The following is a 15,634-nucleotide window of genomic DNA, read 5'->3' on the forward strand; positions in this document are numbered from 1 at the left end:
CGCATCAGGGGATTCATCATTTTTACAAAGTTTGCAACCAGTGACCATAGGAGTACTGACAGGATCGCAATCCTCCATTCTGAATTTCTTCAACATCTCCCTAACATACTTAGTCTGTGAGAGAAATATCCCTTCATCTGATTGTGAAATCTGCAATCCCAAGAAGAAAGAAAGTTCTCCAAGCATAGACATCTCGAATTCTTTTTGCATGTTAGAAGCAAATTCTTCACACATTTGATTCTTACTACCACCAAAAATGATATCATCTACATAAACAACTACAATCAACAAATGATTACCTTCACATCTGAAGTACAAATTACTGTTTGCTGCTCCTCTTTTAAACCCTTGTGTTTGAAGGTAGTTGTCTAATCTGGAGTACCATGCTCTAGGGGCTTGTTTGAGAGCATAGAGTGCCTTCTTTAATCTGCATACATAATCTTCCTCTTCTGACAGGATAAATCCTTTGGGCTGTTCAATATACACTTCCTCTTCTAAATCGCCATTTAGAAAGGCTGATTTCACGTCCATTTGATAGACTTTGAAACCCTTATGACTTGCAAGAGCTAGAAACATTCTGATAGCTTCCAATCTGGCAACTAGGGCAAATGTTTCTTCAAAATCGACTCCCTCCACTTGTGCATAACCCTTACACACAAGCCTTGCCTTATTTCTTGTAATTTCGCCATCCTCATTCATTTTATTGCGAAAAAACCCACTTGGTCCCAATGACATTTTTGTTTGAGGGTCTTGGAACAAGCTCGCATGTGTGATTTCTTTCAATTTGGTCCAACTCCTCATTCATAGCATTTACCCAATACTTGTCTTCACTAGCTTCATCAAAATTCCTTGGTTCTATCTTAGAAAGTAGACAGAAATGAGCATGTTTTATGGTGGTAGCTAGTCTCCTCCTTGTCTGAATGTTTATATCCAACTCTCCAATAACCAAGCTTTCTGGATGATTTTTCTGAACAAACTTTGATGGAGTTTTTGATGGTGTTTTTAAAGGTGTCTCTGACGGTGTTTTTGATGGAGTTTCAAAACTTTCTTGTTCCTCATTTTCACTTTCTTCTTTTAATTCTTCTTCATCACTTTGTTCCTTAGGATGATCTTCTATAGCTTTCTCAAATTGCTTTCCTTCATCTATCTTCACATTAGCACTTTCAACTATCTTGTGAAGTCTTTTATTGTAGCATTTATAAGCTTTGCTTCTGGTGGAATATCCAAGAAAGATTCCTTCATCTGACCGGGAATCAAACTTTCCCAAGTCCTCTTCATCTCTTCTAATGTAGCAAGTGCTGCCAAAAATTCTGAAATAATCAACAGTTGCAGCCCTTCCTTTCCATAGTTCGTATGGTGTCTTGTCATTGTTTACCCTTATTTGCGCTCTATTCAATATGTACAATACTATATGAACTGCTTCTTTCCAAAAAGTGTCTGCAATCTTTGATTCATTCAACATAGCTCTTGCCATTTCCTGAACTGTCCTATTCTTCCTTTCAACAACTCCATTTTGTTGTGGAGTTCTTGCTGCTGAAAGTTGTCTTCTTATTCCATGTTTTGTGCAAAAATCTTCAAACTCATTTGAAGTGAATTCCCCTCCTCGGTCTGATCTAAGACACTTAATTTTGACATCCATCTCAGTTTCAACTAACTCTTTGAAGACTTTAAATTTTGCAAGAGCTTCAAATTTTTCTTTTAGAAAGGCGACCCAAGTCATCCTGGAGTAATCGTCTATGAGTAGCATAAAATACCTTTCCCCTTGCAAACTTTTTGTTCTGGTTGGTCCGTATAAGTCTGTATGTATCAGCTCTAGAGGCTTTGAAGACGAGTATTCTTTGGATTTAAAACTTACTCAAGTTTGTTTCCCAAATTGGCATTGTTTGCAAATGACATTAGATGGTTTTGTAATTCTAGGCATATCCCTTTCTGCTTCCTTTTTGCTGATCTTGACAAGATTGTCAAAGTTAAGGTGGCCTAGCCTTTTGTGCCATAGCCAGTTTTCATCCTCTTGAACAAAATTACACGTTTCTTCATTTATTTCATTTAGAATATATAAATTATTTGCAGTTCTATGGGCATTTGCAATGATTCTTCCATTCTTTTTAATCTCACATCCCTTAGACAAAAATGTCACACTATGTCCTTGGTCACAAAGCTGGCTAACACTTAATAAATTTTCTTTTAAGGCTTTGACATATAGCACATTCTCAGTTTTAGTCTTTCCATAATCTAAACTAAGTGTTCCTTTACCTTTTATTTCTCTTTTTGTGTTATCACCAAACCTTATTGATCCTTCATCTGCTGGTTCAAAAGAGATGAATTTGTTTTTGTCCCCTGTCATGTGCCTTTAGCATCCGCTGTCTACATACCATCTATCCTTCTTGTTCTTTGCATGAAGAGCTATTTGAACAAATAAGGATTCTTTCTCTTCTTGTTGTTTTTTCTTCCAAGTCATTCTAGATGTTTCCTCCCTTTTGATAGGTACATCTCCCTTTCTTGGTAAACTAGGGAAGATAGTTCGGCAGAATCTGGCTGTGTGTCCAAAATTGTGACACTTATAACATATTACATCATAATTCATTAGAGGAGAAAATGAATTATATTTCTTTGGAGTGAAGTTAGAAATATTTCTAGTATGACTTCTACAATCAATTGCTTTATGACCAAACTTATAGCATGAAAAACAATGTCCTTTGAATGGATAATAATTACTAGTTACATGTGATTTCTTTATGTGAGATGTTTTCAACATATTTGTGGGAGGATGAGATTTTTGAGCATCATTCTTCCTTCTTTTGTTTTCTACTGTCTTCCATGAATCATCCAAAGTTTTTGACTTAGTAGCATTTGTTGTTTGATCCTCTTCATGTCCTAGACCTGATTTAATGAACGTAGGTCTTTGTGCCTTAAGAAGTCGATCCATTTTCTTGGTGTTGTCTTCAAATTTTTGAAGTTTCCCCAAGTCTTTTTATAAGGAGACAATTTCTAATTCTAATTTATTGCATCCTTCCTCTTTTCTTTTAAGCTGATCCCTTATTTCCTTCTCATTCTTCTTTGCTTCCTCCAAGTGTATTTTTAAGTCTTCAATGAGCTTGCTTGCTTCTTGTAATTTTGTCTTATATTTTGAGACCCTTCCTTTTAGCTTTTCATTTTGTTTATATGCATAATGTAACTCTTCTTCAAGATCTACATCTTCTTCATCACATATAGCCTCTTGTCCTTCTTCCTTCTCATCTTCATCATCTTTGACTTTCATTGCCATAAAAAGAATCTCTTCTCCATCACTGCTGGACATATCTTCAGAAGTTTCCTCCAATGAACTGGAACTTTGCTTAGAGTAGAAGCTTTTCTTATGTTTTGAGTAGTTCTTCTTGAAGTATTTCTTTCCTTTCTTCTTTGAATAGCTTTTCTTCTCCTCTTCACTGCTATCACTTTCATTTTGAGGACACTTTGAAGCATAATGCCCAACCTTGCCACAATTGAAACATTTGAAAGGGAATTTGCCTTTGCCCTTTTTGAACTTTCTCATGAAGTAAGCTTCAACCTCATCTGATTCACTGCTTGTACTCTCTTTTGGTGTATGATTTTTGTTCTTGCCCTTCTTTGATGCTTTGAAAGATACCTCCTTTTGTGATGGTTTGTCTTCTCTCCTCATTTCATAGGCTGTGAGGATTCCAAACAATTCATCTTTTGTTAATGTTTTCAAATCCTTCATTTCTTCTATTGCTGATATCTTAGGATCAAATTTCATTGTCAATGTTCTCAACAACTTTCGAACGAGTGGTGTGTCTTCAACTTCTTCTCCTAATGCTATGATTGCATTTACGATTTCATCCACATGCAAAAAGTAGGTGGCGATATCTTCATCTTCCTTCATTTTAAGGCTTTCAAATTTCATTCTAAGTGATTGAAGCTTGTCCTCTCTTACCTTTTCATCCCCTTCATAGATACTTTTCAATTTGTTCCATATCTCTTTTGCTGATTTGCAATGCATGACTTTTGTAAATTCAGAATCAGCCAGGCTGCATAGGAGAGCATGTTCTACTTTGGCATTATTCTCACTTTTCCTCTTTCCTACTGCATCGGTTGGAGGAGTTGATGGAGGTGTGTATCCATCTACCACGGATTGCCAAACATCATAACTAAGTGCGTTCAGATAGGCTTTCATCTTGATATTCCAAAATGCATAATTTGTCCCATCGAAAACTGGATTTCTAACTACATAGTTATCTACCATTGTGCTCTTTTGAGGATCTACCTTCAAGTTGTAAGGCTATCTCCGAAGGAACCGGCTCTGATACAAATTGAAGAGCACACAGTTATACTGAGAGGGGGGGTGAATCAGTATAATGAAACTTTTCAATTCAATATTTTAGATGATAGAATCAATCATTAAAAATAATTTTGCATATGAACACAATAATACAAAGATTTAAGTGGAAACCCAATGCGGGAGAAAACCACTGAAAATGAATGCTATATATTTATGTTCTTTTACAATTTTGTGAGAACCAACCCACTGGAAGCACCAACTCCCCAACTTTGTTTTGTGAGCACCAACCCATTGGAAGCACCAACCCCCGAACTCTGTTTTGTGAGCACCAACCCACTGGAAGCACCAACTCTCTCTGCTGAAATTGTGAGCACCAACTCAATCTTCACAAATATAATTTTCCATCTTGAACATGTTGCTGTAACAATGGATGATGGACAATGGTAACACTCTTTAAATTTGCATACACATCTTCATACAAATATGTCACAATTTCTTTCTTAAATCTGCTGTAAGCTGATCATAAATTTGCCTTACTCTTCATTTCAAATCTGCATGTGCTATCTGCTATTATAATCTAAACTTATGCTCTTTTAGGACTGATTGTTCATGTTTCTCTTTACACACCTCTTACTTTACCTACGTGAGGTATATTTTAAAAAATCCACAGTTTTATACAAAGTATATATATCCAGCATATCAACATCCTTCTCAAAGCATTTTTAAAAATTCATATATATATGTGCTAGTTCCACCAGTTGCAAACCAACATGACTTTTAGTTTGAAAAGTCATATCCTTCAATATTTCAATAACTTCTTTTTGTTAAATTCTATTAATAAACTTTTTACGGGAGTATTTGTTTGCCAAACACTTTTGTTTATATTAATAAACTCTTATGCCACTATACCTTACACAATACTTTTCATAATAAACAAACCACCGAACTTAATGAAGCCCGATAATATGCATTGTAAAAATAAGGTATGTAATTTATTTATGATATTATTTTCTCCCAGCCGGTATTAAGTTCCTTCCGCAAAACACAAAGTTTAATAATTTTTGCTGTCGAGATTTATTTTTCACTTTTAATTTTGTCGCTCCATATCTATCTCCACTTTAATTAATTTAAAGTGTGCCGCCAATAATATTGTTCAATATATTAACGCTCATGAGGTGCCGTAAAAAATACTTGGTTAATACATCCGCCATCAAAACATTTTTTCGCTTTAATAAACTTGTCGCTATATTAATATATTTGCCAATAATTATAAAGTCGATCCATATTATATATCGGTTAATAAATATATCAGATTATTTATAAAGTCTTTCCATTAATGGTTTTCATTTGATTTCTATTTTTGCCTTCAGATAATGATATAGATACAAACCATGCTCACTGTAATCTTCTACTTCATCGTGCTGATTTGCTAGGAAACTTCCAAATTAACACCCAACTCTAGGATATATTTTAGATACTTTCATTCTTTCTGTGATGTCATTATAGATGCTTCCTGCTTTCAATTAATTTGACATCAATGACAATACTTGCATCTTTTCCTTCAATTTCGGGTTTTTTCTCCCTAACTGCAGGCGGGAAATTATCCTTAAGTCACAAGTTTTAATGTTTTCCTTTGTTTTAGTCTTCGTAGGGAAATTTTTAGCTGATTACAAGTGCACTTTATGGAAAAAGAACTTGTAACTTACTTTTTTATTTCCCCCTTGATGCTTTTTGGCTTTTTTAGTCATAATAGGGATTTTTTGGATAAGTTACAAGTTAATTTTAAATTGCAAATGTAAGAAGTCACTTGTAATTCTTTTATGAAGTTCCTATTTTAGAGTTTTTGCTTGTAGTGTGGATTTTATTTTCCTATTACATGTGTTAAGTTATTAAAACTTGTTGAAGGGATTTTATTTTCCCCTTACAAGTTTTTATAACTTGTATTTCTCTCTCAAAAACCCGATTTTGCCTAGAATGGAGATAAAGTGACATTTTAAACTTGCAATTGAGCTTTAAAAACCCGATTTGCTCCATGAATAAAAATAAAGGCATTTTTGAACTTGCTAAAGGGTTTTTAAAACCCGATTTTGCCTTGTGGAATGAAAAGTGACATTTTAAACATTTAATATGAAGTCAAAAATCCGATTTTCATTGTTGCATGCAAAATTGAAACTTGATCTTCATTTCCAAGAACCCGACCAGCCAAGAAGGCGGATTTGTTGAAGATTTCAAGCAAATTTTGTGGAGATTTTTTAGGAAGAAGAGGCGTTTTGGATTCTCATGCTATTTTCATGCATATTCAAACTCTTTCCATGCCATTTGGTATATTTATTTGCTGGTTTGAAGGCGAGTTTGCAGCAAACACGTGATTCCTCCAAGCCACGTTTTGGTTGATTCAAGTGCCACGAATCTCTTCTCTCCTAAGTTGTTTTTGCTTCCTTCACCTAGGTGTGGGGTTTGGATAGAGATTTGACCTATTTTCTTGCATCTTCAAACACGTTTTTGCTGTTATTTTCCAAATTCGAGTTTGGAAAAATGTGGCAAGGGTTTTGGAATCTTTTTCTATTTAAGGGATTGTCTTCTTCATTCAAAGATTGTTTCATCTTTTGAAGAGGCATTTCGGATTGAAGCAATTTATGTTTTCTTTTCTTCTTGTTCCATTTTCTTGTGTTTTTGTTTTTCCATTCTAGTTGTAAATTTGTATATATGTTGGTTTTTCCCTAAAATCGATTTTATGAGAGAGACTTTCCCCTTTGCGAAACAATTTGTGAATTGCATTGTTCTTCCCCATTTTCCCTCTTTACTTGTATTCGGGATTTTAAATCCCGATTACAAGTTGGATGAAAATAATTGATCTTCCCTTATGGTTATAAGACTTTAACCATCTTTTGTTGAAATTCCAAGTTGCAAAGATGAAAAATACCCATTCTTCCAAAATCGGGTTTTTAGAACCGGATTACATGTTGAAAGTTCTTCCCATTGTCTTGAAAATGACATTCCCAAAATTTTCCCTTTTTTATCCATCCATATTGCCTATATCTGTACTTTCCGTTCACGTCATTTCCCACATGTCCAAATCTCATTTTTCACTCATTTCTCCATTTTCCGTTTTACAAATATACTTGCATTCGGGTTTTAAAAATCCGATTGCATGTTCGTTCTTCCCCACTTGTATACTTGTAAAAGTTTTCCCAAGATCTGAAATTGGTCAAAGTCAAGTTTCTAGCATTCCCATTTATTTCCCATCTTTCTCTCACAAAGTTGTGAAGTGCAAGGGTTAGAGTTCTTCCCATTTGGAGAAGGAAAAATGTTAGTTGCAGCTGATTATGATGTTGCGTTAACACTTTTAAGTCTTCATCGCAGTATACCAGGTTATCCTTTAGTGTCAGATTTGCCATCATCTCCCATTTTGAAGAAGATGAAGTATAAATATGACAAGTACTAGAATGAAGTTTCATCTTCACAAGTTTCGTCTACTTTGGACCATATCAAGGATACAGAGATAGGGCATGTTGACATGTCAGAATTCATTAAGAGGGTGGAGAATCCGCAAGATAGTAACATGCAGCGGTTGTTGGATAGCCACATTCATCATGCATCTTCTTTTCCAGTGGCTGCCCTAGAACCTGAATTTGTTCTCGCTTGCGCCCATCACTTCGTCAAGGAGACGAGAACCATTAGAAATGATGATGGTGAGGCAATAATCCACCTTGATGCAGATACTATTGAGAAAGTCTTCGGAATACCACCAGCACCTGTTTATATGAAAATTTCAAAGGATAGTGCAGTTGAGTACTATGCTAAGAGGGAAAAGGATTGCAAACGCCACATTAACAGGTGGATTCATGAGCCATGAGCCGCCTTCACAAGGTGGGCTAAGTTGTATCGTTGTGACTTCAAGTGGGAAATTGGAGACATCATTACTCTCCTTAGTAGGATGATGGGTCTTGAACACACTAATGTTTTTGAACCTTGGATGTATCAATTTACCATGTTTATAAGGCAGTCCCATCATATATCATGGGGAGAGATTATCAGTGATGCTTTGTACGAACAACTTGTAGCAGACCCTACCACCATGACTTTCTACATGAATTCATACTTAGTGTATTTGACAGCATCACTTAGACATTTCCCTGGTCTTTCTACCAAGGGTGATCGCTCGCTCATACCTGTGTGGGAATATTATGATCAGCTGCCTTTGAGACCCAACAGATTACATTTCAGAAGGGTTCAAGATGCATTCTTTGGTTACTTCATGTGCCAGTTTGACAAGACTCTAAATAACAGAAGGTTGTCAGATGAAGCATGGGAAAGAGTGAATGAGTATGGATGCTTGTTTCTTCAATTCTCAACTTTCACTTATGTAAGGGTCGGATGCTACAGTGGGCAACCATACATGCTACCTAGATACCCGACCGATAAGATCATTCTTATGGAGTTGGGAAGACAGATCTAATGTAGAGCATTTGTCACAAACCATAAAACCTTCAAGCGTATTACTGACCCAAAACTAATAAAAGACCTTAAACTTGAATCAAGAGGTATATAAAAAGATCAACCACTCTTATCAACTCCAAACCACTTTCAAAGGTTATATTCCATCCCTACGGACCTTCATTCAATATTTCAGATCATAATATTCAACATAACATGAGAGAACAAATTCTTTATTGCCATGGAATACCCTAGTTCAGGGTTTCATCCTTTAAAAACAGTTTTCACCAAAATAATCACAAATTATTCAATTCTTAACCAAATTAAGTCAGACAAAAAGAACTGGAAAGAGGATTTAGAGACCTTTCCAACACATATAGCCTTTCTTTCTTCATTATGATTCATCATGTGACCACACCAAACGCTGCAACGGGACTGCTGCTGCCTTCACCAATTTGCTTTTCACCATGAACTGTAGCAAACAGTCATCAATAATTTTTTAAATATTGATCATAAAGAAAATCGCTCCAGTCAGACTTTTGATTACTAAGTTACAAAATTTCTCTCAAATTTATAGCCAGATCCAATAGTTAAATCAAAAGTTATGAGGATTTTGCCATAACGGGTAACTCTTGGCAAGGTTTTGACAATTTTTGAAAAACAAACATATCTTGCCAAATACTCCACAAAAATGAATAAGAAAGTATTCATCTGAAAGGTATTTAATTAATCTATCATTCAAAAACATCTACATATCAAAATTACACCAAATGTGATCCTCCATGGATCTGTGACAGTCACAGATTCGTTAAAACCTTATGATAGTTTGAGGGTTTGATGGATAATCTTTGTCAAATCCCCTGCAAACTTGTCTACCCACTTGATCTCGACCAAACATGGTTTTATAAACCATTTCCAACTCCTCATAACTACTCTAACCACCTCATGGCCAATGGATTGCATTCTTACACTTTTGTTGCACTTTTTGGCAATGTTGCAACTTTGCAATTTTTACAATTTTTGACAGATTACTACTACACTTCACCCTAGCCTTCATGGAAACCCCTTACATGTTATAATGAATTAAATTTTAAAAATTAAAACATTTCAAACCTTTTTGGATGTTCTTCACACTTTGACCACAATTGATCCTATCAGGACCTATTACGTATCTTGATACAAAATGACTCATCAAGCCTTACAACATGAATTGTTTTGATACAAATGGTCTTTTGTGACCTTACAATCATTAATGCAACATTAAAAATAAAGAAAAATGTGGTTTGTCTTCATGATACATCTCCATGGCTAGGTGCCCCTGCACCATACAACCAGCCTAGAAAATTTTCCAAGTCCCTTGGAAACATAGAACAACAACTTGCAATAAATCTTTTGCCTTGGAGTGGTCCTCTCTGTAAAACTTTCCTTATCCTTGCCTTGGTGTCGGTCTTTGCCTTCAACTTTGCCTCTTACCATTCCTCTTTCTCTTGTCATCAGGTTCACATTCAAAAGGACATAGGATTGTTCTTGCATCCGCCTTCTCCATTACTCCCATTAGTGGAGTACTTCAATGGCTGCAAATTCAAGTGCTTTACTAGTCAGATGCCCATCTCTCTCACTGCTACACCACACCAACTCTCCAAACCATCCATCTTACCTAGCAACAAATCCTGGAAGATGCCTCTCTTTCTCTTTGCCTTGCACCTTCTACCTAGCTTAATCTCTATTGGAGGATGGTAATGATAGATCTCCTCTTGTCTGCCCACACACACTTCTCAGAAACCTTCTTCCTGCAGCTTAGACGGAACAAGCACCTGCAACCAAATCAACAACTAACAACACAAAATTTCAAATCTTCTTGGGCTAGGTCCTGGTGTGGATTGCCTCCTTCGACGCTCTACCCACACACAAAGGCTCTTCTAGCTCTGATACCAATTTGATGCAGAGCATCTGTCACAAACCATAAAACCTTCAAGGGTATTACTGACCCAAAACTAATAGAAGACCTTAAACTTGAATCAAGAGGCATATAAAAAGATCAACCACTCTTATCAACTCCAAACCACTTTCAAAGGTTATAATCCATCCCTACAGACCTTCATTCAAGATTTCAGATCATAATATTCACCATAACATGAGAGAACAAATTCTTTATTGCCATGGAATATCCTAGTTCAGGGTTTCATCCTTTAAAAACTATTTTCACCAAAATAATCACAAATTATTCAAATCTTAATCAAATTAAGTCAGACAAAAATAAATGGAAAGAGGATTTAGAGACCTTTCCAATACATATAGCCTTTCTTCATTATGATTCCTCATGTGACCATACTGAACGCTGCTGCCTTCACCAATTTGCTTTTCACCATGAACTGTAGAAAACAGTCATCAATAACTTTTTAAATATTGATCATAAAGAAAATCTCTTTGGTCAGACTATAGATTGCTGAGTTACACAACTTCTCTCAAATTTATAGCCAGATCCAACGGTTAAATCAAAAACTATGAGGATTTTTCCAAAACGAGTAACCCTTGGCATGGTTTTGACAATTTAAAAAAAACAAAACATATCTTGCCAAATACTCCACTAAAATGAATAAGAAAGTATTCATTTGAAATATATTTCATTAATCTATCATTCAAAAACATCTACATATCAAAATTACACCAAACGTGATCTTCCATGGATCTATGACAGTCGCAGATTCCTTAAAACATTATGACAGTTTGAGGGTTTGATGGATAATCTTTGTCAAATCCCCTCCAAACTTTTCTACCCACTTGATCTCGACCAAACATGGTTTTATAACCATTTCCAACTCCTCATAACTACTCTAACCACCTCATGACCAATGGATTGCATTCTTACACATTTGTTGCACTTTTTGATAATGTTGCAACTTTGCAATTTTTACAATTTTTGACAAATTACCGCCACACTTCACCCTAGCCTTCATGGACTCTCCTAACATGTTATAATGGATTAAATTTTATAAATTAAAACATTTCAAACCTTTTTGGATGTTCCTCACACTTTGACCACTATTGACTGTATCAGGACCTATTACGTCTCTTGATACAAAATGGCTCATCAAGCCTTACAACATGAATTGTTTTGATACAAATGGTCTTTTGTGACCTTACAATCATTAATGCAACATTAAAAATAAAGAAAAATGTGGTTTGTCTTCATGATACCGTTACCTATTTTTCGCTTCTAGCTGAAAAATAGGTTAGGTTATGCTTGTTTATACCAAAATAGAACAAAGTACATATTACTTCTTCTATATTGCATTCCAAATGCACTAAGGAAGAGTGAGCTAAAGATTACATTTCAATGCTTCTAGTTCATAGCAGCAAAAGAGAGAGACATCTCATCTAAAAAGGAAGTATTTTTATTGATTTTCAAACACATGCGTCTCACACAAAGAGCCGTGAGACTAGCTATACACAACTGGTGCAAGAAAGAGGTACATAGGCATGTATACATGAGTATAAAATAAAAGAGAGCATGTTGAGAGTGGAACCAGTCATTACCTGAATGACTGGTACGGTTGGAGTAGCCTCGATGATTGCCTTTGTATTGTTGCTTCGTCCTTGTATGTGTCTTTCTTTTGGTATCTGCAAAAGAGTTAAATATACAATGAGTTAGAACATTTTGTTCTAAGCAATGGCTGATTACATTCCTAACATGTATACTAACGCATGCATGTATATGTAAATCTTAATTACATCAGATGCATATAATCAGCATCACAAAAGAATCTCAGAAGGGAAATATCAAATCAGAAGAAATCAAGAAAATCATCACACATAGGCATACGATTTCTAACATGTTTACCTCATGTGCAGCTACAGATCTGATTATGTTCATTTTCAGCATGTACGGTGAAATGGGCTCCCACAAGGGTTGAGCCCAGCATGCCTATAATCATATCAATCAGACAATCATCATTCATGACAGTGAATTGATTCTTACACTATTGCAAAGCGGTAGTAATTGTTCAATATAAGTACATTGAATGAAAGCAGTGATGACTATTTTCAAGAAAAGCATGTATCAGTCCATATTGAAGACACACAGAGGCTAATGCATTCAAGTAGGTTTGAGGTAAAAAATAGAAACTATCATGCATTAGATAATACTGTGCTTTCCTTGAAGATAACATATGAATGATAAGAGATGTTGGTGCAGATCCATTTGACCCTGTCCTAGGGTAGGGGTCAAAGTCAATATATCTCAGGCCCAAAGATCAAGTAACATGGAGATCAGTCTATTCATCTTGTTTGCAGTAAAAAATGTAAATACAAGCCGCAAAGGATAGAAGTTTTCTATTTTAACAGTGCATGAAGGATAATATTTGGAAGGCTCAGCTAGATAGGGAGTATTCACTGTCTTTTCAAGAACATAGAGATCTGGAAGAGCGAAATTTCAAATAAAGAGCATCATTAGTGGATCTACAACAACATTTACAAGCAAAGAAAGGCACGGAGCACAGATTAAAGCATGATGACTATCTCACAGAATCTATTCACATCACAATCAGCCATAAGTGCAAAGATTCCAGACAATGAGCTTATTGAAAGTACTGAGTAATGAACATTAGTACATTGATTGGTAAGTAAGGATAATGCCTATCTTGTTTCAAACAGTCATATTATTCACAAGAGACAAGTCTGACTGTGTAAATTTTAAGGAGTAGCCACCATGATAGTGACTATTTCAAGAGTTTATAACATGACAAAGGCCTGTGACAACACAATCATCATACTTATTGCAGTATAGAAGCCATAAGCAGGATTGCATTAGTATAGAATGTGCACGGTGAGCTTTCCAAAATTTTCAAAAAGGTATAACATACAACAACATTGTAATGGTCATAGTCAAAGAACAATGAAAGGAATCTATAGGATAGTGATAATATTCCGCCACAAATCAAATGCAGCTATAACATAGTTGTCAAGAATATGAATGATTATTATTATGACAGTGTGCTGTAGTAGCAGGCACTATAACAAGAAGCATGTAGCAATACATGCCTTGCCATAGTTTCAACACATAATGCAAGGAGAAAACACCATACAACGATGCCATCTCATCCATAGTCTTTTTCCAAGAAAAATACATCAGAAATATGCATAAACAGTCCCAGCTATGCCTAGAAACTTTCAGATTAATACAAATGCAAAGGTGAAAAGAGAGCAGTGATATTTTTCAGATTTTGTTTTCAAGGGTAAATCTATTGTCACAAAAAGATTACCAAAAGCTACAGATGATGGATGAAGCAGTAGGAAGGAGCTACCATGGAAGTTAAATCTAATCTTACTAAAAGTGCAAAAGATTTCCCTGGCAATCATGGTGAGAAGAAGCAAATACTGGGAAATGGCGTTTAGTGAAAATAGCCATGGAATAGAGGAAATCGAGTTGTGTGTGTAGAGCACAATACTAACCACGACAGCTTGGAAGTCTACTAGATTTCCTTTTGAGTTTGGCAGGTCGAACTCCAGACAAAACCTCATGGCGGCACCCAACACTCAGAAAATCGCACCCAGCAACAAGAGAAGCCAATAAGTCATGTACAGTTTGCTATCAGACAGGAATATGTAGTAATCAAACCCTCACGACAGCCCCTTTATGTGCCCAGAATCGGCAAAGGCGAAGGGAGAGTCACGCGGCACCTCGAATATGGCAGAAATCTGCAAGAAATCATCACAAATCCCCTTTCTTTTCGCCCAAACCCTAGCTTGTGGCGGCGCCCAGGAGTTTCCAGCAGAGAGAGGAGAGATATAGTGCCTAAGAGAAGGAAGAAAATGATATTATTTAGGGTTATTCATACCCTATATCTATTCATCGATGATTTAGGCGATTGTTCTTTTTGCCTTTCATTCTCATTATTTTTCTTCTCCTTATATTCTCCCCATGATTGCCTAAGGAGGGGTCATTGAAATGAGAGGCTTTCCCCTGGTTATTTTTTTTAAGTGAGTTAATAATATCACTTAATCATTTTTAATAAATATTAATATTTGTCAAGTGATATTATTAACTCAATAAATATTATTTATTAATGAATGCCCTCATAGGTCTTTTAAATGAAATATAAAATATACATTAACTAAAGTGACATTTTAAAATTTATTTTTAAAATTAAATAATTTATTTTATTTCATCTTTATGTTTATAGGCAAAAATAATAATAAATGAAATAATAATATGTTTTGTTAAAGTGATATAGGTCACTTTATTAAATTGTTTTATTATTATTTACATTTATTACCATTTTTGCCTTTAAACATAAACGGGAAATAAAACAAATATTTAATTAAATAATTAATTTCAAAAGTCACTTTATGAGATGTATATTTTATTTTTATTTGATAAGGTCAAAACGGAGATATTTTTTGCATTAATGAAGGCTTGCATCCCTGTCAAGGATATTTTGGAGCCATTTATGATGCATTTAGGAGCTTTTATGGTAGAGCATGGGGTGTCTTGACTTTTGGTTCAAGCCCTTTCCGTTTTACACTTGTTTTTGACCCTAAAAGTGGGCTTTTTGGGTTGAATTCGACCAAGTGGTTAGGGTTTTGCTTTGTGGGATGCAGCTGTTGTAAGAAACATATATACTGCTTTCCTTCTTCATTAGCGGGGTTCTTGATTATTCATCTTTTGGCAGACTGTAATTTCAGAGTTGTTTCTGCAAAAGGGAATGTTTTTGTAACACCTTTTCAAGAGTAAGAGAGCATTGTAACAACTTTGAGCAGTAATAAGCAGTCCATGCCTTCCCATATTATTTTGGTATTGTGAGTCCTTGGTGTTAATGCAGGTTTTTGTAACATTCTTGTCTTGGAAACTGTGTTTTCATGTGGGTATCTTATGTAGGAGCATAATTATTTGTAGGTTATAAGCTGTGAGTGGAATAACAG

General features: G+C 35.4%; 1 protein-coding gene across 1 annotated transcript; it reads right to left on the minus strand.

Annotated features, from left to right (window-relative positions):
• Window positions 1–700: 700 nt before the first annotated feature.
• Window positions 701–4,240, minus strand: LOC131876101 (uncharacterized). The gene is made up of 2 exons (XM_059220888.1): window positions 3,194–4,240; window positions 701–1,147 (listed from the first exon to the last, which is right to left on the minus strand). Exons 1-2 carry the CDS (start codon window positions 4,238–4,240, stop codon window positions 701–703), a joined length of 1,494 nt encoding a protein of 497 aa, XP_059076871.1.
• Between the last annotated feature and the right edge of the window lie 11,394 nt (window positions 4,241–15,634).

This window comes from Cryptomeria japonica, chromosome 5 (assembly GCF_030272615.1).
Source record: "Cryptomeria japonica chromosome 5, Sugi_1.0, whole genome shotgun sequence".
Classification (NCBI taxonomy): domain Eukaryota; kingdom Viridiplantae; phylum Streptophyta; class Pinopsida; order Cupressales; family Cupressaceae; genus Cryptomeria; species Cryptomeria japonica.

Coding starts and splice junctions, on each gene's coding strand:
- LOC131876101 (XM_059220888.1), bottom strand. CDS start 4,240: ATGGTAGATAACTATGTAGTTAGAAATCCAGTTTTCGATGGGACAAAT. Junction 1,148..3,193: donor CTATATGTGATGAAGAAGAT/GTAGATCTTGAA, acceptor GCTAATGTGAAG/ATAGATGAAGGAAAGCAATT.